The 26,729-nt window shown below is 36.7% G+C and overlaps 1 protein-coding gene across 2 annotated transcripts in view; it reads left to right on the forward strand.

Annotated features, from left to right (window-relative positions):
- LOC121371726 (pleckstrin homology domain-containing family H member 2-like) overlaps nt 1-26,729 on the forward strand; it is a 179,626-nt gene that overhangs the window by 37,311 nt on the left and 115,586 nt on the right. For both annotated transcript variants that reach the window (XM_041497826.1, XM_041497827.1), the window contains exons 3-4: nt 3,653-3,715; nt 25,997-26,134. In XM_041497826.1, the coding sequence (XP_041353760.1) occupies nt 3,653-3,715; nt 25,997-26,134 (201 nt within the window). The remainder of the gene's footprint in view (nt 1-3,652; nt 3,716-25,996; nt 26,135-26,729) is intronic.

Here is a 26,729-nt window from a genome sequence, read left to right on the forward strand (position 1 = left end):
GCTAATATGGCAATGGACAGGGTGAGCCCTGGTTAACTATTTCTAACAACTCGGGCAGGACGTAGCCCAGTGGTAAAGTGCTTGCCTGATGCGTGGTCAATCTAAGATCAACCCCCGTCGGTGGGCACATTGGGCTATTTCTCATTCCAGCCATTGCTCTATAACCAAACCCTCAAAGGCCATGACGTGAATTATCCTGATTGTGGAAGGATGCTTATAAAAGATCCCTTGCTGCTAATCGAAAAGAGCAGCTCATGGAGAGGTGGCAGTGGGTTTCCTCTCTAATTCTGTCTGTGGACCACTGATCCATAACCATATGTAAAAAGGCATATAACCATACTTAAAATATGTTGAGTGTGTCGTTAAAACATTTCTTTCTTTCTTTTTACCAACTTTGTAAAATTCTGTTTCACTTTAAATGTGTTGCCTTTAACACAAAGTATAGTTTACAGTGAGGTGTTTAAAGGGGTCATCATGCAGTTGTTTTGATATTTATTCTGTTATGTTTCCTATTAGCTTAAATGGGATAAACACAGCTTCACTCATCCTCGGGGCTATGTCCATATGAGGCCTCCTCCATGCATATTGACACAACTTGTCGAATCTGCGCAAAGATGATATGAAATATATTGATTCGTGTTCCACAGGGATCTCATCAAATCGGTTTATCAAACTGTCATTCTATTATTGCAATATTGGGCCAACTCTGCCATATTATCTGTGGTGAAAATCAACAAGCACTGTTTGTATGGCAACATTGTGGTGTTTGACATTTCATCATCATTTGATTGGCTTTATCTTGTCAAAATAAGTTTCTTCACGCAGATCTCTGAGCCCGTATTGTGCCTGTTGAACGTAAACAGGAATATCATACACGCTGCCATGAATACGACATCACTTATCGTTGATTCTCAAAGTCCATTCTTGGATATTCGTTTCTCTGATTTTGTTTTGCACAAATAAGACTTGGCAGACCTAAAACCAGCACTACCTTTGTGATGGTTGTTGGTTTAATACTTTACAGTGACATATTCTTAGACAATGTCTTTGCTAACATCACCTGTTTTTTGAACTTGATATTAGTATAAGTAGGCAGATATAAAAGATATTGAATACAATATTAAATATTTTATAATTATAATAATCCAACAACTTATTAATTTCTTTTATTATTGATTCATTTCAGAGTTAATAAATCATTCTATATTTGCGGCTTCTTTTTTTGTGACTGATTATCATTGTGTTAGATTAAAACAATTATATAGCTGTGAAAAAAAAGAAAGCTCTGTTTATTAATTGCAATTAAAGTTCCATGATTAAATGTTTTCACCGACTCAGTTTAACCATGTTTTTATCATGCTTATGCCAGTTTGATCTAGGTAGGTTACTACAAGTATATTTTACTTTCAAATTGACAAATCTGTATTGAATGAACTGTTCATAATATTTCCATATACTTACCTTTTTTGACATCCAATAGCTGATGTGTATTTTTGTGCTGGGGTGTAAGAATTAACTGCAATTATATTTTGGTTCATGCAAGTATGAACCGAAAAAACGATATGACCTTGCATAGAGGGTAGAACTGTAACGATACGGGAGATCGCTATTTTATACGTATCGTGATACTTAACTTGTCATATCAATCATCGATAATTAAACTGTTTAGTTCAAGTTTATAAAACATGATAAACTTAATCAAAATTTAAGACATGACACAAGCTGTATTACAGGATAGTTTTAGTGTCACATGACAAATGAAATTAAAATGTTTTGAAATACAAATGGGAAATCTTCAACAACAAAAAATGAATATAACATGCTTGTTCAATGCAGTTCAATGGAATTTCATGTTTTTCTTGAGAAAAAAGAACTTGTTAACATGTTTTGGTTTCAGTGCAGACCGCTGGGCAGTTACAACATTCCTTGCTATACTGAAAACCCTTTCAGATGGTACAAACGTAGAGGCAACACACAGATATTTTTTGGCAACTGTATAAATGTATTGTATTGTATCGTGATACAGCTGTCCTGAATTGATGTATCATGGCCCTCATATAGCAATATGATACTGTATAACTGTATCATATGAGATTCATACTCTGGATCAGTCTGATTGCTGTAAAGTGTATAGATGCAAAGAAAATGTATATAGATGCAAAGAAAATGTAATAATTCATTTATGCATTGTTCAGTGAATGTTATATATTAAAATAAAATTCTTCTCATTCATTCACCCATCCACCCTGAACCTACCTCAGTGTTCACACTCACCTGGAAAGTTTTAGGAAAGAGACAATTTGATCACCTTGCAATAACAATGTTAATATATTTTGTTTTATTTAAAATTCATGTGATTGCTCACATAACACCATTTCAGGAGAGTGATCTTCAACTTGCCTTGATGGTCATGGCATAGACTGTACCTAGCTCACCAATTGGTCCCCTTCCCAGTCCCATTCCCCACCACCTGGATGTCTGACAGCTCACCTACAACCCTCTAGGTTATGGCAGATTTGAAAGCAACAGGCACAAGATTTGAAAGAAACTTATGTAATATCTAGCACATGTAGGTCGTAGCAACTTCTCTGGAACAAGAAAAACAGAAGTTATCACGAGCAGTTATCAGACATTTTGTGTTGGGTAACATGTACAGGATCTTTCTTGTTGAAGATTTTCTTTCAGAGTCTCTTATCTGTGGGGGTAGACGTAGCTCAGTGGTAAAGCGCTCACTTGATGTGTGGTCGGTCTAGGATCAGTCCCTGTCGGTGGGCCCATTGGGCTATTTCTCATTCCAGTCAGTGCACCATGACTGCTATATTAAAGGCTGTGATATGTGCGATCCTGTCTGTGGGATGGTGTATATAAAAGATCCCTTGCTACTAATGGAAAAATGTAGCGTGTTCATCTCTCAGACTATGTATCAAAATTACCAAATGTTTGACATCCAATAGCCAATGATTAATAAATCAATGTGCTCTAGTGGTGTCGTTAAAAAAACAAACAAAAAAACAACTCGTATCTGTTTTTTCTTAGGGTAACACTAGAGTCTGTCAGTGCACTGATCTTAGCAGGGTCAAAATTCTACTCCGAGAATACGGCAGTATGACAGACACAATTATAATATATTCAAAATTCAAAATTTCAAAAGTTATTCAACTTCAAAATCTTACCTAGATTTGATAAAGCCATCTTGAAATAAGCACTTGTTCATTTGCAGGCACAGCAGAACAGGAGGGATGGGGGGAGCTCTAATTACCAACCCCACCAATAATTCTGAATCAAAAATATTATTAGTAGTAAATTTTAAGACAGAGATGAATTTTACTTGTAGAATGTAGGAAATGCATTTCAGGACATCTAGTTTTCAAAATGTTATGGGGGAGCATAAACTCCCTAGAAACTTTGCTTTGCACCCTCGAGCTCAGTCAGCTTGCTTCCGCTGTGCCTCATTTGTCCTGACAAGTGAAAAAATGCATGGCTAAGCCAAATGTCAAGTGGACAAGTAAGAATGCTCAATGCAGCTCTATTTTAAGCTATCAAAAACATCATCCATCTAGGTTTGAAGAGCTTATTTCAACTATATAAATTCAGATGAAAATAAAGTTTAAGACTTGTTTTGTATGAATTTATCTCCCCTGTATATTTTCAGATGCAGGCCCTTGAGGACAAACTGTCTCTGTCGGAGGCTCGGGCTGAAACAGCAGAACAGCAGGTCAGTCTTGATAATCGATGACATTTAAAATACATGTTCTAGCATCCAAAAAACAGGTCTGTCTTGACAATTGAGGACAGTTTAAAGTACATGTCCTAGCATCCGAACAGCTGGTCAGTCTTGTAATGGGGACAGTTTAAAATACATGTCCTAGCATCCGAACAGCTGGTCAGTCTTGTAATGGGGACAGTTTAAAATACATGTACTAGCATCCAAACAGCTGGTCAGTCTTGTAATGGGGACAGTTTAAAATACATGTACTAGCATCCAAACAGCTGGTCAGTCTTGTAATGAAGGCAGTTTAAAATACATGTACTAGCATCCAAACAGCTGGTCAGTCTTGTAATGGGAACAGTTTAAAATACATGTACTAGCATCCAAACAGCTGGTCTGTCTTGTAATGGGGACAGTTTAAAATACATGTACTAGCATCCAAACAGCTGGTCAGTCTTGTAATTGGAACAGTTTAAAATACATGTACTAGCATCCAAACAGCTGGTCTGTCTTGTAATGGGGACAGTTTAAAATACATGTACTAGCATCCAAACAGCTGGTCTTGTCTTGTAATGGGGACAGTTTAAAATACATGTACTAGCATCCAAACAGCTGGTCAGTCTTGTAATTGGAACAGTTTAAAATACATGTACTAGCATCCAAACAGCTGGTCTGTCTTGTAATGGGGACAGTTTAAAATACATGTACTAGCATCCAAACAGCTGGTCTGTCTTGTAATGGGGACAGTTTAAAATATATGTACTAGCATCCAAACAGCTGGTCAGTCTTGTAATGGGAACAGTTTGAAATACATGTACTAGCATCCAAACAGCTGGTCAGTCTTGTAATGAAGGCAGTTTAAAATACATGTACTAGCATCCAAACAGCTGGTCAGTCTTGTAATGGGAACAGTTTAAAATACATGTACTAGCATCCAAACAGCTGGTCTGTCTTGTAATGGGGACAGTTTAAAATACATGTACTAGCATCCAAACAGCTGGTCAGTCTTGTAATTGGAACAGTTTAAAATACATGTACTAGCATCCAAACAGCTGGTCTGTCTTGTAATGGGGACAGTTTAAAATACATGTACTAGCATCCAAACAGCTGGTCTGTCTTGTAATGGGGACAGTTTAAAATACATGTACTAGCATCCAAACAGCTGGTCAGTCTTGTAATGGGAACAGTTTGAAATACATGTACTAGCATCCAAACAGCTGGTCTGTCTTGTAATGGGGACAGTTTAAAATATACTACTCAAAAGAATTTAAGGGTCAGACGATATTTTCGACATTATTTTCTGAATGTCAATTATATTAGCTAGACCATAATGTCACGCATGGTATTGTTCCATTTTGACGAAAGTGGGTCTAAGCAACCCATAAATGAATTAAAATCCACTGTCATTGACACTGTCGACTAGTTCTAATGGTGAAAACATGCTTACATTTGCACGTAAATTAGGGCGAAAGTGAAAGGTCTGCTAAGTGCCCATAACTTGCTTTTTCACAAACCGCTTCATTTGCACGCTTTGCATGTGTATTCCATGTTCCCAATGCTGAATTTCCGTATAATTGGAGCTTGCGTTCGTGTACGGTGCACACTCCAAATTCGACAATGGTACGACGTCAACTGACTATCGAAGATCGAGGAAGGGCTATTGCTTGGCTTCAGGATGGCAATACGCAAAGAAATGTTGCTCTGAGACTTGGTGTCAGTCAGAGTGTCGTTGGCCGACTGTGGCAACGGTACCAAGCAACGAATTCTGTTCGAAATTGTCCACGTTCGGGAAGACCCCGAAGCACTACAGATAGAGAGGACCGCTACATCACCAATATGGCTCTACGTCAACGCACAACCACTGCACGCCAATTACGTGACAATCTGCAGACTGCGACTGGAACTCGAGTGTCTGATCAAACCATACGCAATCGTCTGAGAGCCAATAATCTACGCTGCCGTTGCCAGGCTGTTCGACCACCACTCGTACCACGTCACAGAACGGCCAGACGTCACTGGTGCACACTTCATCTGCGGTGGCAACGTGTTCAGTGGGGTCGAGTGATGTTCACTGATGAGTCCAGGTTTAGTCTCCAGTTCAATGACGGTCGGGTTCTTGTCTACAGACGTCCTGGGGAGCGCTTCGCTGACGTTAACGTTAGACAACGTCACCGGTTCGGTGGTGGCAGCGTCATGGTGTGGGGCGGCATCTCTATCCACCACAGGACCCCCCTCTATGTGGTGGATGGCAATCTGAATGGAATCCGCTATCTGAATGAGATTATCCGGCCGTTGGTTCTCCCAGGCCTTCAGCAGATTGGCGGCGGGGCAGTTCTGCAGGATGACAATGCCAGACCCCACCGCGCCAGGGTGGTAACGGACTTTCTCAGACAACAAGGTATCGCCAGGATGGATTGGCCAGCATATTCGCCTGACTTGGCCCCAATAGAGCACGCCTGGGACGAATTAGGCAGGAGAGTTCGGGATAACCATGCCCCTCCGGCCAACCTTCATGATCTGGGTCAACTTCTTATGGCAGAGTGGCAGGCCATTCCCCAAGAGTTCTTCAGACGTCTGATCAACAGCATGAGGCAACGATGTGTCGAGTGTATTCACGCCAGGGGTGGATTCACACACTATTAAACGAATGTTCTAATGTGTAAAATCCATGTTTGACAACCTTCAACTTTGACAGCATGTCATTTGACTTTCTTGTATACAGTGACGTTTATTTGTGGTTTTTTGTAAATATGGAACAATAAATTAAATTTTTGGTGTAGTTTACATCATCAATCTAATACACTCTGAAACTTATTTGGTTATAAATTTTTGACCCTTAAATTCTTTTGAGTAGTATACATGTACTAGCATCCAAACAGCTGGTCAGTCTTGTAATGGGAACAGTTTAAAATACATGTACTAGCATCCGAACAGCTGGTCAGTCTTGTAATTGGAACAGTTTAAAATACATGTACTAGCATCCAAACAGCTGGTCTGTCTTGTAATGGGGACAGTTTAAAATACATGTACTAGCATCCAAACAGCTGGTCTGTCTTGTAATGGGGACAGTTTAAAATACATGTACTAGCATCCAAACAGCTGGTCTGTCTTGTAATGGGGACAGTTTAAAATACATGTACTAGCATCCAAACAGCTGGTCAGTCTTGTAATTGGAACAGTTTAAAATAACATGTATGTAATAGCATCCAAACAGCTGGTCAGTCTTGTAATGAGGACAGTTTAAAATACATGTACTAACATCCAAACAATAAGTATGACTTGATAATTGAGGATAGTTTATAATACATGTTCTAGATTACAAACAATAGGTATGTCTTGATCACAGAGGACAGTTAGTGTGCAATAGATGTACTATAATCCAAACTGAATACCAAATTGCAAATGTGCTTAGGAGAAATTCCAAACTGCAGATTATGAAGTCACAACATGCCGAATGTTTCTCGATACAACTTTTCATGGGAGCTTGAGAATGCACATCTGTGCAGATGAGATGTGACATTTGATGCTGTATTATTACAGATATGAAGGAGTTTATTATTGACATGCATTCCAGACATGCTTTGCTGTAAAATTAATTGAGCTCGGCAAGTGAGTATTGGTTCTCCTATACGAAGAATTTCTTTGAGTCAATTTTTGTCAAATGTAACTTGACAAATGATAGTATATTTAGTAATTTATCTAGTGACCCGAAACTAACTGATGTTCTATGCTGGCACACAATGTTAATTGGGATAGATGAAATGTGCTAGTGATTCTGATGAAAATGGATGTATGAGAAAGTTTGAGAAGTTGGCCAGCAGCAGATTTCATCTAAACTACATGTTACACATTACATTGCAGATTATTTACTTTTAAAGAGACAGACCCTAGTTTCAACCGGTGAAAATTAACACTAAATTTAGTTAATCTACAAACCTGTAATGCATTTGAATAAAGTTACAATTGAGTAAAACATGAATCTATTGTGAAATACCCTAAATAAAAAAGGACAAAATTTGACTCCATAACTGTTACTTCTCAGGCACACATGAGTTTTTAAAAATATGAGAACTGCATTTTGTGATATTAAAAACACCAGGACGACCAAAAACACTTCCAATGTATGGAAATGGCTAATCTAAACAATAAAATCTAAGTAAAGTATGATAAAAAATGCCTCAAAAAGTAAAAAATATGCCTTAGTGTTTAAAAACTTGGGTATGTCCCTTTAAGATGGTGATTAACATACCTACCTTGAGTAAATAGCATGGTGTTTTAAATCATAACTGACACCCTGAATGTTCAAGTATAATATTATATGTCTGATTACATATCTAACAATAACTAGCAGTCTAGCAGACAGGCCCCAGTAGTCACTGCAACCATATCAATATGCCCAAACTCTGGAATCCATGGTTACAGAACTGGTTGGAATGAGAAATGGCTTCAGGGCTGGGAATGGCTTCAATCATATAACACTATATTTGAGGCAAGTGGGCTTGTTCAAATAAAATGACAACTGTTTTTCTTTTTTTTCACTGGCTATTTTCATTTCCATTACAGCTACATTTTCAGATTACTGTACAGATTTACATGCCTATTTTAAAAGATATTAAAAACCCTTCTTCTTTGAAAGATACTGAAAGTCTACTTCTACTTTGAAAGATATTGAAAACCATTATACTTTATAAAATATTGAAAACCATCCTACTTTGAAAGATGTTGCAAACTCGCCTACATGGAAAAATATTAAAATCGTTCTACTTTGAAAGATATTAAAAACCCTCCTACTTTAAATGATATTGAAAACACTTCTACTTTGAACTATATTTTAAACCCTTATACTTTGAAAGATATTAAAAACACTTCTAATTTGAAAGATATTGAAACTCTTCTTTGAAAGATATTAAAAAACCTTTTACTTTAAAACGTTTAATGAAAATCCACCTACTTTGAAAGATGTTGAAGGATATTGAAAACCCTTCTACTTTGAAAGATATTGAAAACCTGAACAAAAACTTGATTCATTGAGCTGTAACTGGTAATTTTCCTGTATTAGGACGGGTCTCTACCGCTAGTAAACGGTTGACATGATTGTGTTATTGTTACCTGCTCTTAGACATGCAGATCTGACAGCCATCGAGCGGCGAAACACTCGTTCTGTCAGATCCTTGTGGTTAGAAGATTTAATCACTGCACTACTTACCGGTGAACTAGAGCCGTCTTTGAGGAAGATGGAATGGGAATTCGATCATTTCCCGTCCCCAACTTCATTTCCCGACGTATTGATCTGCCAATCACTTTCCTTGTTAAAGTTGAAGAATTAAATAAGTGACAAAAAAAAATCTTTTTGTGGCAGTCGTGTTCAAAATTACATCAGAATGATTGAAGATGAAGTGTTCCCTCGTGATTTGACCAAGTTACAATTTTAATAGAAGTCATGTCATATTTAGGCGACACGTTTTGATGAATTAACAGACTGTACATTGTAAGCGGGCCAGATTAGCTACGAATACATCCCTAAAAGCTTGTTAATGTAGAATCTTGCAATTCTCAGTCACTGGAATTCAATGTAAAAGCTTCATCCTTGTACAATTCTTCTACTTATGTTTTCTGTCTAAAAAATGGTGTGCAATTTGGCGATACCAAAATAGCCTTTTAGGAAAAAGCTTAAAAGAATTTAGTAGAAGCTGCCGGACATTTTTTTCCCATCTCCAGTAAATGGAGGCATGACATCCCATTGACATGTTTATCAGATTACAACCTTCTACAGTATTACTGTGCAGATTGAACTGTAATTGCCTGGATAACCGGCCAGCTGATGTTGTTAGAATGACAAATGTCATCATTTAGTGTACAATGCTCCCGTGTGTGTCAGTGAACCACTAACATCATAATAAAAACACAATTTGTTTGCTTGGAAGGTAGCTATGTAACACCTATAATATCACTGCTCAGGTTATACAGCCATGACATCAGATGTGCTGCTATCAATTTTAAGTTAAAGGGATTTTGTTAATGACACCACTAGAGCACATTGATTTATTAATCATAGGCTATTGGATGTCAAACATTTGGTAATTTTGACATTTAGTGTTAAAGAGGAAACCAGCTTCATTTTTCCATTAGTAGAAAGGGATGTTTTATATACACCATCCCACAGACAGGATAGGACATACCACGGCTATACCAGTCATGGTGCATTGGCTGGAATGAGAAATAGCCCAATGTACCCACCACACATCACACAAGCACCTGATTTAGATAATTGTTTGTAAAAGAGTATTTTCTGTGGTTATTTGGGAAGCACATAATGATGAATATTAAAACTATTTTGCTGTATGAGTTGTGAGTGTATGTTGTGATCTGTAATCTTGTGCTCGTACATATTGTCATGGTCAAGTGAGATTCTTTGAGATTCAGATTTCCCCGACACAAACGTAGATAATTGAGATTCAGAATTCCCCGACACAAACATGTAGTTAATTGAGCACCTGATTTAGATAATTGTTTGTAAAAGAGTATTTTCTGCGGTTATTTGGGAAGCACATAATGATGAATATTAAAACTATTTTGCTGTATGAGTTGTGAGTGTATGTTGGTGATCTGTAATCCTGTGCTCGTACATATTGTCATGGTCAAGTGAGATTCTTTGAGATTCAGAATTCCCTGACACAAACATGTAGTTAATTGAGATTCAGAATTCCCTGACACAAACATGTAGTTAATTGAGATTCAGAATTCCCCGACGCAAACATGTAGTTAATTGAGATTCAGAATTCCCCGACGCAAACATGTATTTAATTGATATTCAGAATTCCCCGACACAAACATGTAGTTAATGAGATTCAGAATTCCCCGACACAAACGTAGTTAATTGAGATTCAGAATTCCCCGACACAAACATGTAGTTAATTGAAATTCAGAATTCCCCCGACGCAAACATGTAGTTAATTGATATTCAGAATTTCCAGACACAAACATGTAGTTAATTGATATTCAGAATTTCCAGACACAAACATGTAGTTAATTGAGATTCAGAATTCCCCGACACAAACATGTAGTTAATGAGATTCAGAATTCCCCGACACAAACATGTAGTTAATTTCCCTTTTATGTCGGTCAGTATAGCAATATTCTGCTTCAACTTTTGACATCTCTTTCCAGCCAGTGCACCACAACTGGTGTAACAAAGGCTGTGGTATGTACTATCCTGTCTGTGGGATGGTGCATATAAAAGATCCCTTGCTGCTAATCGAAAAGAGTAACACATGAAGTGGCAACAGCGGGTTTTCCTCTCTCAATATCTGTGTGGTCCTTAACCATATGTCTGACGCCATATAACCGTAAATAAAATGTGTTGAGTGCATCATTAAATAAAAGATTTCCTTCCTTCATATTAAAACATGTGAGCATAGTTAAAAGCTACTGATATAATGGCAATTTTCAGTCGTTATTGATTGAAAACATATTTTATTGCATATAATATACACATGTATATACAAAAGGATTGGGCACAAGTTATCCAACGTACCAGGCCATCTACATGTATTTCGTTGCCTTCCAGAGTGGCAGAATGTATCTGTGGGTAAACTTTATAAAATACAATTACTGTCATTGTTTCATTTCATTCATACTTATTTACATGCTTATATCCAATTAAGGTTCAAGCACGCTGTCCAGGGCACACACATCAACTATCTGAGCTGTCTCTCCAGGACAGTTAGTGGTTAATTGTTAGTGGTTATTGAGAGAGATGTTGGTGTAATGGCCCGTTCAGTCACTAAACCTGCTCTAAATGGAAGCCAGTACTGGGATACGAACCCAATACCTACTAGACTTAAATCTGATGACTTAACCACTACACCACTGAGGCCAGTATTGTAATCATGCACAAACTTGGCAATTTCTAGTTTTGATTATGTGAGGCCAAATGCATGTTTAACGACTGCCTATAATGCCTGATCACTGCTGAATGGGTGAACTGCGTTTACCACGAGATATTCATGGGGCTGTAATTGAAATTTACATGCATGTATTCCATGACACACGCCCATTGATAATTGTTTAAGGTCATCGGTGTGTCAGGTCAAATGTTTGTAAACAAATTTGGCACACCACGTCTTTACACAAACAATTATTCAAACAGTGAAAGTTTGATGATATGTGCTCATTTAAGTTATTAACTTATAGTCCGTTCCACAGAGAACGCCTTTTTACATACTATGGAATTTACTACAAGTTATTTATGTCGGAGTCGATTGATTTGTAAATTGCACACAACAATAGTATATATTTCCTAAACACTTTTGCTTTTCTTGTTATGTCAAACCAAACTGAAATTATTTACAAAAAACATGTTTATAGAATGATGGTATGGACTATAGGTGTTAGGGAAAATACTGGAAACTGGAGGTACTGGTTATATATTAAGTCACTTTGTTGCAGGTTGGGGGGGGGGGGGGGGTGCATTGCTTAATATTCAGCTTTGTGGGGGCAGTATCTCCTGTCTCCTCTAGTTCTGATCAATGACCAGATACAATTTGAGTTGAATATGACACCAGATCCCTAGCAATAAGTTGTGTCCGGCTTGAAACCCAATGATATTCCCAGTTGTAAAAAATCCTGTACTAATGTTTACATTTGCAATAGTCATGCTTATGCATGTGATTGCAGTGATCTTCCTCTTGACAAAGCATCGAAACATCGAAATGTTAAACACAGAAGAGTCATAGTTCAAAATGTGCTAAAGTTTTGTCAAACAAAAAATCTTCTACTTAATAGTCTCATTTGTAACAATGGTGTACTAGTATTTTCTTTTTTCATAATCCCATACTAATATTTACATTTGTAATAATCACATACTAATATACTAATATTTGCATTTTTGATAATCACATATTAATATCCCATTGTATTTATCATAATCCCTGTCAGTGGGCCCATTAGGCTATTTCACGCTCCAGCCAGTGCACCATGACTGATACATCAAAGTGTGTGGTATGTGCTATCCTGTATGAGGTGGTGCATATAAAAGATCCCTTGCTGCTAATCAAAAAGAGTAGCCCATATCTGTGTGGTCCTTAACTATATGTCCGATGCCATATAACCATAAATAAAATGTGTTGAGTGTGTCATTAAATAAACCATTTCCTTCCTTGTCATAATCATATACTAATATTCACATTGGTAATATTTATATATTAATACATGTATTCTCATTTCTATTAATTATATGCAGGTACTAATATTACCACGTGTAACAATCATATACTAATATTCACATTGGTAATATTTATATATTAATACATGTATTCTCATTTCTATTAATTATATGCAGGTACTAATATTACCACGTGTAACAATCCTAAACCAATATTCCCATGTGAAAGACCCATGTACTTAAATTCCTATGTGTAACAATCATATGCTAATATTCCCATGTGTAACAATCAAATAGTAATATTCCCATGTGTAACAATCATATACTAATATTCCCATGTGTAGTAATCATATACCAATATTCCCATGTGTAAAAAACACATACTAATATTGCCATGTGTAACAACCATATACTAATATTCCCATGTGCAACAATCATACACTAATATTCCCATGTGTAATAATCATATAGTAATATTCCCATGTGTAACAAGCACATACTAATATTGCCATGTGTAACAATCATATACTAATATTCCCATGTATAACAATCATATACTAATATTTCCATGTGTAAAAATCAAATAGTAATATTCCCATGTGTAACCATCATATACTAATACAATGTGTAACAATCAAATAGTAATATTCCAATGTGTAATAATCACATACTAATATTCCCATGTGTAATAATCACATACTAATATTCCCATGTGTAATAATCATATAGTAATATTCTCATGTGTAACAATCACATACTAATATTCCCATGTGTAATAATCATATCGTAATATTCCCATGTGTAACAATCACATACTAATATTCCCATGTGTAACAATCATATACTGATTTTCCCATGTGTAACAATCATATACTAATATTCCCATGTGTGATAACCATATACTAATATTCCCATGTGTAACAATCACATACTAATATTCCCATGTGTAACAATCATATACTAATATTCCCATGTGTGATAATCATATCGTAATATTCCCATGTGTAACAATCACATACTAATATTCCCATGTGTAACAATCATATACTGATTTTCCCATGTGTAACAATCATATACTAATATTCCCATGTGTGATAACCATATACTAATATTCCCATGTGTAACAATCACATACTAATATTCCCATGTGTAACAATCATATACTAATATTCCCATGTGTGATAATCATATCGTAATATTCCCATGTGTGATAATCATATACTAATTTCCCCATGTTCTACAATCATATACTAATATTCCCATGTGTAACAATCATATCCTAATATTCCCATGTGTGATAATCATATACTAATATTCCCATGTGTAACAATCATATACTAATATTCCCATGTGTAATAATCATATTGTAATATTCCCATGTGTAATAATCATATTGTAATATTCCCATGTGTAATAATCATATTGTAACATTCCCATGTGTAACAATCATATACTAATATTCCAATGTGTAATAATCATATTGTAATATTCCCATGTGTAATAATCATATTGTAATATTCCCATGTGTAATAATCATATTGTAATATTCCCATGTGTAATAATCATATTGTAATATTCCCATGTGTAATAATCATATAGTAATATTCCCATGTGTAACAATCACACACTAATATTCCTGTTCGTAATACAGTAGTAGTAGTCTGTATGTATGTTTATGCTGAACCACTAAACAAACATGTACCCTGTATGCAGGCAGCACAGTTTGGTAATCATTGTTTGGCTGTGAGGGAATGCTGCATGTAAAATGCACTACATGTTGTACTACTATAGTATTTGACTACACTCGTTTTGTTTGGATTGATGTCTGTAAAGTGTTTTATGACCGTATGCTATAGATAAGTGGCCTATAATCTGTTTAGTATGTATTTGTGTCCCATCACCAATAACTTACCAAGTGAAAGTGCGGCTGGGAATAGTCTATTCATGTGTATTGTAGCTCATTGATTTCCCATACTGGGCTTAATGTGCCGTGATCAAGGTTGCCCGATGGAGGTCTGTATGTGTTCCTGTGGGCTAAAGGTCTGTGGTGTTCATGTGTGCTCAGTAATTATCTCTACGTTATATAGACATTACAAGGGAGGTTTGATAGTAATTTCTTAGTATAGCAAAAAATACCAATTCCAAATTGATGGTGTTAGATATTAAAAATTTCCATCTGTGACATATGTATTGTTAAAAACATAAGTTTTATATAAAAAAAACATTTAATTAAAAAAAACCTATAAACACACCTGCAAAAAATTAGATATAAATATGTTATTATTGTTTATTAAAACTTTAATTTCTTTGTTTCGGTTTTATTATTAATGAAAATTATTGTAATGAAAAGGATTGTAATATATATTTTTTTAATTTCTACATAATTTTAATACGTTCATGTAACAATGGATCGACCCCTACTGGTATCAGAAAGTCTGTTTTAGAGATGTCTGTAATTTTATAAACTATACAGTTTTAGTTTTGTGTCTTCATATTAAAACAGTCGGTCTAGGATCGATCCCCATCGGTGGACCCATTAGGCTATTTCTCGTTCCAGCCATTGCTCCACAACTGGTGTAACAAAAGTCATGGTAAATACTACCCTGTCTGTGGGATGGTGCATATAAAAGATCCCTTGCTACTAATCAAAAAGAGTAGCCCATGAAGTGGCAACAGCTGGTTTCCTCTCTCAGTATCTGTGTGGTCCTTAACCATATATCTGACGCCATATAACCGTAAATAAAATCTGTTGAGTGTGTCGTTAAATAAAAGATTTCCTTCCTTCATATTAAAACATGTAAGCATAATTAAAAGCTACTGATAAATGAGTTGGAGGACGGGATTGACAGGTGATCATCGTCAGTACTATATAGTAGAGCACATGCTGCTATATAGTTGATGCTTTGAAGGATCAGATGGTTGTGGTGGACCATTCAGGTTTTCCCCAGCCTAACCAATGTGGGTACATCTAATATCATGGTATATCATTGGAAAGTGCTATTTGCAGTAAGAGTAGCCACTATGGCAGCTATGGATTTCCTTGCATTTTCTTGCATATTTAAAACCTTAGTTGGTGCTTATTCCAACTGAAGATTATTGTTTATGCACTTACTCACAGACAATACAGCACATGCCACAGTCTTTGAAAAACAAGTTGTGAAGAACAGATTGGAATGAATGACAACTGACTGATTTACTACATGTCTGTGGATGCTATGAATATGACATTGTACTGGTATGGCACAATATTTCACCTGAAGCATTGGTCTGTCTGTGCATCTTTAAATTCATGTGAACTGCAAATTGGTTATGTGATAACCATTGCACTACTGATATTGCAAATGTCAGAAGATGCATAATTCCAATGCAAGATAGAGGTGACTGATTAGGTTAGGCCAAATAAAAAAATATGACCTTTGTTTTCTTTTTTTTTACCATTTTTGCCGACCCTAAACGTTTTTCCACCTACTGATCTTGAAAACAGCATTTGTTTGAAATGTTACTTTATTGCTATTTGGCAAGACCATATTGGAAGATTAAAAAATATATAAAAACAAAAATTATAATAAAAAGTTATAGCCTACCTACCCACCCTAAATGTTTTTCATATGTAACCAGAATCACACTTTTTTCTTCTTTTTTTTGCCTTACCCAAATATAATTAACATAATTGAATTATCGGTTACCTAGATAAAAATCATGTGAACCCACATTTTGGTTACCTAAGATTTGGAAATGTTCCCTGTAGTGGCGGCCGTCTCTTAGTCTCCAATTGGTTTATGGTCATCACCAAGGTGGCCGATCACAAAAGTGTTAAAGCGTATGTTATCTCTCTATTTGGCTTTGATTGGACAAGCTTCCTGACAACCTTAATGGAGGCTACAGACTGATTAATTTCTATGGTAACCTTTCCCAAATTGCTTGTTTTTCCTGCTGGTGGATTATTGCAACATGGTCTGTAGCCTTTTAATTCCCAGTCTGTGAAAAGCAGTGTGTGGGAAGATGACAGTGGTGTCACCAAGAACACCAAATCTAACACGATTTAATGTACATCGTTTTACTTTACAAGAAAGAAAAACCCAAATAAAAATAAAAACAAAAAACAACGAATACCACAAAAAAACACACACACACACACACACACACACACACACACACACACACATACACAGGGACACACACACACAGGCACACACACAGACACAAATACAGACACACACATGCACACACAGACACACACACACAGACACAAACACACACACACACAGACACACACACACAGACACACACACAGAGACACACACACATACACACACACACACACACAGATACAGAGACACACACACACACATAGACACACACACAGACATACACACACACACATACACACACACATATACACATACACAGACACATACACACAGACACACACACACACATAGACACACACACATACACACACACTCACACACACACACACACACACAGAAACACACTATGCAATATGCATTATCCCACAGACAGTATAGCACATACCATGACCTTTGATATACCAGTCATGGTGCGCTGGCTGAAAGAAGAAATATGCTAATGTAGCCACTGACAGGGATTGACTCCCGACCGACCGTACATCAGGTGAGTGTTTCACTGACAGGGATTGACTCCCGACCGACCGTACATCAGGTGAGTGTTTCACCGACAGGGATTGACTCCCGACCGACCGTACATCAGGTGAGTGTTTCACCGACAGGGATTGACTCCCGACCGACCGTACATCAGGTGAGTGTTTCACCGACAGGGATTGACTCCCGACCGACCGTACATCAGGTGAGTGTTTCACCGACAGGGATTGACTCCCGACCGACCGTACATCAGGTGAGTGTTTCACCGACAGGGATTGACTCCCGACCGACCGTACATCAGGTGAGTGTTTCACCGACAGGGATTGACTCCCGACCGACCGTACATCAGGTGAGTGTTTCACCGACAGGGATTGACTCCCGACCGACCGTACATCTGGTGAGTGTTTCACTGACAGGGATTGACTCCCGACCGACCGTACATCAGGTGAGTGTTTCACTGACAGGGATTGACTCCCGACCGACCGTACATCAGGTGAGTGTTTCACTGACAGGGATTGACTCCCGACCGACCGTACATCAGGTGAGTGTTTCACTGACAGGGATTGACTCCCGACCGACCGTACATCAGGTGAGTGTTTCACTGACAGGGATTGACTCCCGACCGACCGTACATCAGGTGAGTGTTTCACCACAGGGCTATGTCCTCATTCTGTTAGCATTATTCATTGCACTTGTAGGTTAATAAGCATGCACATTTTTTTAAAACATTTTAAACATACTGTTTTGGTTTATAGCCATATTATTTTCCATACGAGTAGAGACACACAATGCTAACATGGTCAAATGTGGCATACTCATGGCTATTAATATCCAAGTAGTTAGCGCAAGTGTTAGTGCAAATCCTGTTTGATATTCCAATGTTACATTTCATCACATCCTTAATATGCAACCATTAACATTCCACGAGATATTCCCAGCTTAATGAGGACAAGACCTGTTGTTTGTAAACCTTTGATGTAATTACAATCTATTTTGTGTGTGCAGGCCCCACTGTGATGTTCTCGTTAAACATGATGAGAAATACTCGTTGATTATGAGTTACAGGTAGGTACGTCAGTACGTGCAGTCTGTGTATTGAAGACTGCGCCTTGTTGAAGCACATGCTTTCAATTTGTGGCTGTACAGTCGTTTATAAACTTTGTAAAGAGCCGAGCTAACTTGATAATCTTGATACAGTGAGTGCCGAGCGGCAGGGTGTCCTGTTAGAAGGATGGTGAGGTTACTTACCACTCTGTAATTGTGTTTACGAGTTTCACAACCATGGATAACATCTGCTCCTCTTGTACCTAGTGGCCTCATACTCTCGTTAAACATCTCGCTTTGTGATATATTCCAATTAATAAAATACAATTTTATGTGATTTTGAGAAGATATCATCTTTCTTGTTTAGGTATCTTTGTCAGTTCATTTGTTTATGTGTGTGTATGCGTTTGTGTGTGGCTGCGTGTGTGTATAGTGTAGTGTATTAGTGTATGGGGGTGGCATGTTATTGAGGATCTGCACTGGTGTAGGAAGTGGGGGGGGGGGGGCAAGGGGGCATGTGCCCCCCCCCCACTTTTCAGATATTTTGCTTTTTATTTGCTTTATAATAGTGTAAAAGTGTGTAAATATAAAAGTGTGCCCCCCACTTTTTGGCACCTTCCTATGCTCGTGATTTTTAATGTAGTTGTACGTAAGCCATTCTGAACACATTTTAAAAATATAGTGCAATTTGTTTCCTTGACTATAATTCATTACAGTACCTTAGAATTGTTTTTGCATTTACCATAGTTTGACACCCAATAGCCGATGTATTTTTCGTGCTGGGGTGTCATTAAACTTTCATTCATTCATTCATTCATTCATTTACAGTACCTTAGATGTTAATGCCAGGTACAGTGGATGAACTGAGAATAGTTTTAAGAGATTTTGCTTTGACTGCTTGACATACACAACATTGAGTGGAGGTCTGTACCCTCTGCTTCAGGACCATAAGATGACTCTTTTGTCCTATTTTACAAAAATAAAAACCTTAAAAACAGCCAAACATTCATCTAAAACATTGCTGTCTTGCTATCAAGATGCCAGAAAATGTAAATATGTTAGCCTGTCCACAAAGCTTCACTAGATAGCATGTGCCCGAGTTCAAATCTTCTGTCAGTGAACCTGATACATACATGAATGTCCTTAACTGTGTGAGTAATACTTCAACTGCAGATTATTGTTCCTCTTTGACCTTTAATTCCTGTTACAATCATACATGAATGGAATCCCACGTATTTAAAAAAAATAAAAAAATGATACATTATGATAATTGAGATAGCGATAATTTTAATCTGCATTTATATTTGATAATCAGACCTCCGTATGCACATTATAAAGTCAGATTTGCAGCGTCCATGCATATTATTGATGTGGGAGCCAACAGGGTGACACAGCAGATCATGCCTGGGATGACATTTCACGGTTTTCTCAATCACAGCTCAGACTGTTCCCATGTTAGGACCTGTGGTAATTGTGCGATGAGTGTATTTGGCTCATGGGACCCCATTACGAGGTGGCTTTGTGTGGCGCTGGGAAGCAAAGCAGCTTATAGCCCACAGGGATCTGTTAATATAATATTTCAGTTAAGCTATCTGTCAGAAAGTAGACTTGTTTTTCTTGTCATCGCTGAACAGTTTATTTCATTCAAACTGTTTGATACTGTCGTGTGCTATGAAGTGATGTGTTGTGTTTGTTAAGTGTGATCTCAAACATATTGTCTTGAAAGTAGAGCTGGTCTATGTAATGAGATAATTTTCTGTCTTGTAGGTGGAGAGTTCGTAGTAATAAGATAAGTAAGAGTAGTTTTGACCTTTGTACTACTTTCCTAAAGAAAGGCTATTTCTATTGATGTCATGGCAGGGAATACAATGGGTAATTTTTAAACTTTATTACATCACTTGCTAGACATTATTGTTCCTCTGAATTAAGAGGTTTATTTGTCTATTTTTATTGGTTTCCACAGACTAATTAATACTATATAGAAAATACTACCGGTATATGAGTGGCCGTTAGATAACATTTATCTTACAAGTTATTTCAAAACCTATCTAGTTGGATTCATTTTTAAACACATCGGCCTCGGTGGCGTTGTGGTTAGGCCATCGGTCAACAGGCTGGTAGGTACTGGGTTCGGATCTCAGTCGAGGCATGGGATTTTCTATCCAGATACCGACTCCAAACCCTGAGTGAGTTCTCCGCGAGGCTCAATGGGTAGGTGTAAATGTAAACCACTTGCACCGACTAGTGATACATAACTGGTTCAACAAAGGCCATGGTTTGTGCTATCCTGCCTGTGAGAAGTGCAAATAAAAGATCCCTTCCTGCTAATCGGAAAGAGTAGCCCATGTAGTGGCGACAGCGGGTTTCCTCTCAAAATCTGTGTGGTCCTTAACCATATGTTTGACGCCATATAACCGTAAATAAAATGTGTTGAGTGCGTCGTTAAATAAAATATTTCTTTCTTTCTTTCTTTCATTTTTAAACAAGTTATAAGATAAATGATATCTAACCATCGTGATTATAGCATTCTGTTTTTTACATTTCCTCAGAAACGAAGTTGAAAGAAATTTAAACTTCTTTTCCAAATAAAACTTATTTATAGAGATTATGCTTGCAGTTAACTTGTACGTCAAAGAGCAGTCAATTTTGTTCTAACATCACTTAGCGATCAGTTTTCGTTGTGCTATTTCATTGGATGTAATGGCTGTGGTGACTGGGTCATCACCTAGAATCAGCCAGTCTTATATCTTTAAATCGATTACACAATAATGTATTTTATTGCTATGTGATATCATAAATAACAAATGATGTTTTCACCAATGGGAGGAGTGTAAGCAATATTTTTGAATGCTTAAAAATATGAAGATATGAAACTATTATTGAAACAATATAGATTTTCAAGTTTAGACTCATCAAAAGTAAAAACTCGCATTCAACTCTTCCCATGTTTGAACATACACATAATTTCAGAAAAACTGAATAATTATGATCTTATTAAAAACTTATGAGCACCAGGTAATAATGTAAGTTGAAGTTGAGTGTGTGGGGTTGTTGGCTCACAAAGGGTTAACTGGTGACACTGTAAATGATACTGAAAGCTGATATGACTAACATACCAGGATTTAGTACACAGACTTTACTAGTATGTTAATAACAGGTCCTGTTTCACATTTTCTCCTACTTTAAATGTTTCGTGATTTGTTTAAAACAGGCAGACTCATTTGCAAACTATCATACTGGTACACTGCAGTAAATGTGGACTGAGTCGCAAGCTAACTGTATGGACATATTTATAATGATTTGTCTTCACAGCTTTAAACTGTTTAAATCGAGGATGTTTGGTTGTTCAATTCGTTGATCCACTTACCTGTACACGGACACTTAATTTCTGTTTATGACCACAATATTTATTATAGGTATTCATGTACATGCAGACTTTATAGCTACCAAGTGGATATTTAATGTTTTACAGCACACAGTGTATTAGTTTGAGCATGCTATGTTTTTATAATTTTCCAAAATATTATCAGTAATTAATGTGTTCATGCAGCTACACAACAGAACTTGCAATAAGTTGATATAATTATTTTCTTTTTTTTTCATAAACATGAACTACATATACATACTCTTATGGTTTTGTAATTTTGATACTTGGGTACTTATTTTTTCTTCCTTCTAATTTGTGTTTACAAAAAAACAAAAAGACTAACATACAACCTTAGATTAAATATATTTTAAGCATTAAATTTCCTGCAGATTATCTGTGTCAGTCAGTTTAATACTTCACTGACAATCACGTTTACAACTTAAAGTTATGTACCGGTAAGCAATTACTTTGAGTGAAAAAAAACATTGATAAACTGTGATGTTTGTATGGTGGTAAACCAAAATTCATTAGGACAAGCAATTTGAAAGTGCGTTTCACTGCCTGACTGAGATGTTGCCGTCTGCTAACCACGGAACACTGGTGAGGCTACACAAGGTGAGAAAGTCATAGCATTCCTCAAGGTGTTGTGGCATAAATATGTATCCATCTATTTGTGTGCTGCAGCAGTAGCAGCATGTGACTGGTGTATTGATTGTGTATTGTGCTCTATTCGTCTTTACCTTGGTACACTTCACCAGTCAGCTCAGCTTATCTCACGGCCCTGTGCCTGTCATTCAACTGACATCAGTAATAATTTTGCAATTTTTTTTTTAACTTATGATTTTTAGAAACACATTTTGTAAAATAATATACAGACAAGACAAAAACAGAGAGACAGACAGACAGACAAACAGAGAAACAGACAGAGAGACAGACAGAGGGACAGACAGAGAGACATACAAATACACACATTAATCAATCCCACCCATCCATTTATCCATCCATTCATCCATTTATCTATCCATCCTATCCCATTCAAATCCCATCCATCTAATCCATTTGTCCATATATCCATCCATCCATCCATCCATCCATCCATCCATCCATCCATCCATCCCATCCCATCCCATCCCATCCCATCCCATCCCATCCCATCCGTCCAACCATCCAACTATCCATCCATCCATCCATCCCATCCATCCATCTATCTATCCATCCACTGGAATATTCTGTCCAAGCTACTATTTTTCATAGTAAATCTAGGATTTCACATTGGTGGATGAGTTTGCATTTAGATTTCTTATGAACTGATTACATGACAAATACGATAGATGACTCTCAATGTCATCATCTTCATCTATTTTGCCGTTCCAGCCAGTGCACCATGACTGGTATATCAAAGGCTGTGGTATGTACTACCCTGTCTGTGGGATGGTGCATATAAAAGATCCCTTGCTGTCAATCGAAAAGAGTAGCCCATGAAGTGACGATATCTCAATATCTGTGTGGTCCTATATGTCCAACGCCATATAACCGTAAATAAAATGTGTTGAGTGCATCGTTAAATAAAACATTTCTTTCTTTCATCTATTTTGCTATATATTTTTAATTCTAGATAAAAAAAAAAATGATTTCACCTTAATGTGTGCCACAAAGCATTATACAAAATACCCATGCTATGATTCCGATTTTACAGTGAAAACAGGCCTGCCTAGTTGTTCTATGAAATATGTCATTTGAGTCATTTGGAGCAGATAATAATAAAGTAAAGTAAAGTTTGTTTTGTTTAACGACACCACTAGAGCACATTGATTTTTTATCTTATCATCGGCTATTGGACGTCAAACATATGGTCATTCTGACACTGATTTTTTTAGAGGAAACCAGCCCTAGCCACATAGGTTACTCTTTTATAACAGGCAGCAAGGGATCTTTTATTTGCGCTTCCCACAGGCAGGATTTCACAAACCCTGGCCTTTGTTGAACCAGTTATGGATCACTGGTCGGTGCAAGTGGTTTACACCTACCCATTGAGCCTTGCGGAGCACTCACTGAGGGTTTGGAGTATCTGGATTAAAAATCCCATGCCTCGACAGGGATCCGAACCCAGTATCTACCAGCCTGTAGACCGATGGCCTAACCACGACGCCACCAAGGCCGGTCATAATAATAAAGAAAAACCTTCTGCTTCTTTTAATTAGCAGCAAGGAGTCTTTTATATGCCTAGAGCTGGATTTAGCTCAGTTGGTAGAGTGTTCACTTAAGATGCTCGGGTCATGGGTTTCAACCAACTTGGCAGACTCATTGGGTTCCCCCATCTCAACCAATACCATATGACTGATATATCAAAAGAAGTGGTACGTGCTGTTCTGTCTTTTGGAAAGTGCATAAAAAGGTCTCTTACTGCTAATGGAAAAAACATGATGGCTTCCCTCTAAAGACTACATGTCATAATTACCAAATGTCTGACATTCAACAGCCGATGATTAATTAATAGAAATCAGTATGCTCTAGTGGTGTAATTAAAACAAAATTTAACTTCAAAATTTTGCATTCCCTTCTCCCTTAAATTTAGATAAGAAAACATAATAAACAAGTTCACCTGAAGCTGCAGGCACAATGTGTATGAGTACTTTGTTTACTGGTAAGACTGCTGATTTTATCATCAACGTCTGGATCGTCTGGATGGTCAGTTACGGTAATAAATTCACTGAGTGTCTATGGTTAAAAAATTATCACAAACTGTTTCCTCGCAGGCATACTTAAATCTATTTTTAACAATCATTTTCTTCCCCACCTGGTTTGGGTATTAATAGAAGACACTGGAGATAAAAGGCAGCTTCGTTTGATACAATTTTAATTTTATACAGCCCTTTATTATCGACATAGGGAAATATAATCAGTATGACACACATTAGAATGATTCTACATGCATTTGGATGGTTTGTAGATCATACATTGACTGCATTTGGCTTGTAACTTTTTTCATTTTTTTTAATTCTATTAACTTTTTTACTAATTGCTATTTTCAAAATTCTGCCCATTTTCAACAATAGTGGTATATGAGCATGTAAAAATTATTCGCACTTGCACTTGCATTTGACCTGACCTATTTCTGTAATGGGACTTGAATACTTGGACTTAACTAGATTAATTTTTATCATTGTTGCTAATAAACTAAACATGACAGTGTAGATGTTTGAAAGCAATTGATTTCAGTAATCTTATTTTTGACATATTAAATTTTATTGACTGGCTTAATATATGGAAAATAATTTCATTTGGATACATTACAGTGGTTGTACTTGCCAACCTTGTAAATTGTGTGGATCACAGACAAGTCAATCGATTCTGCAAGCTTAACAACTTGTTTCCTTCCAAACTGATTGTTTTTAATGTGTGGATAATAAAGAAATTATCACATTCACACAACGATCGCATGAATATTGTGAAATCCACTTGAGAATTGCATTATATCCTTCACTCTTGCTTGGGGAATAACACAATTGACAAACTTGTTTCATAATTTCCGTATGATCCTCACGCTGATATAATAATGTCTGTGAGCATGTCTTATTAAAAGACTTGGCAAGATATCTGATGGTTGTAACTGTAATTTGACATCTCAAATAGTGTCCTCACATCAATGTAATACAAATGTATGTGTTTTTAACTTTTATTTAAGGTAATCTTGGTTTAGAATTTTGAGAATATATGTCATTAGTAGGCCTAGATTATCAAGCCTAGCCCTAGGTCATTCTATCGAAATTGACTTTGCAAATAGTTCCAATTTTAATTTTTCCCCAAAAAATATTATATTTTTTAATCATTCTTAAATGTTAAAAAACTATACAGAAGTCGAAATACTGCCAATCGTGTTTGGTCCGTCAGGTTTTGATTTGGCCCAGCAGAATCTGTAGCTGACCGGACCGAATATCCTGCAGGAATGTCAGCCAATTTCTACTCTTGCTATATAAGTACATGTTTTAAGTGAGTACTTTATATATATCACACCATAAGAAAAGTTTGTTTAGTATTAAGTCTTTAATTAACATTTCGTATTGATGATTTCTGTTTGCTCCTTAATTCAGCTTCAACTCGTAGAACAGCAACTTGCGGCCATGAACTGGAAACCCTGCGACCTTGAGATTCGGATTCAGGAACTGGAGCGAGACGGAAAGGAGAAAGATTGCAGAATTCAACAGCTTGAGCAGCAGCTTGATGACCAGGTACTGGCTGTCTTACAGGGTGCTAGAGTATGTTATTGGCATGTGACAGCTTGCAGGATCAATTCCAGTCAGAGGAACTTGTTCATAACTCACATTACTGAAATATGTTTAGCATTAGAACTGAAATATGTTTATAATCCCTTACTGATTTCATATTGGTGCTGAAATATGTTTATAATCCCTTACTGATTTCATATTGGTGCTGAAATATGTTTATAATCCCTTACTGATTTCATATTGGTGCTGAAATATGTTTATAATCCCTTACTGATTTCATATTGGTGCTGAAATATGTTTAGTATTAGCACTGATTTGTTTTGTATTAATACAAACGTACTTTAATATATTTTTTATTCCTTATTTATTTAGTAAGGTATGTCAGTACTAAAATATTTTTTCACTTTTTTAATTTGATATTGGTATTGAATTTATTTTAATCCTTTTGTTTTAGTACTGGCACTAAAATGTGAAAATCCCTTATTTTTAATACTTGTATCAGATAGCAGATATTTATTGTCAGACCTCTATGTTAACTTTTCCACCAAATGCCGCCTACTTGTATTTTTATATATACTACTCAAAAGAATTTAAGGGT

Source organism: Gigantopelta aegis, chromosome 4 (assembly GCF_016097555.1).
Source record: "Gigantopelta aegis isolate Gae_Host chromosome 4, Gae_host_genome, whole genome shotgun sequence".
NCBI lineage: Eukaryota > Metazoa > Mollusca > Gastropoda > Neomphalida > Peltospiridae > Gigantopelta > Gigantopelta aegis.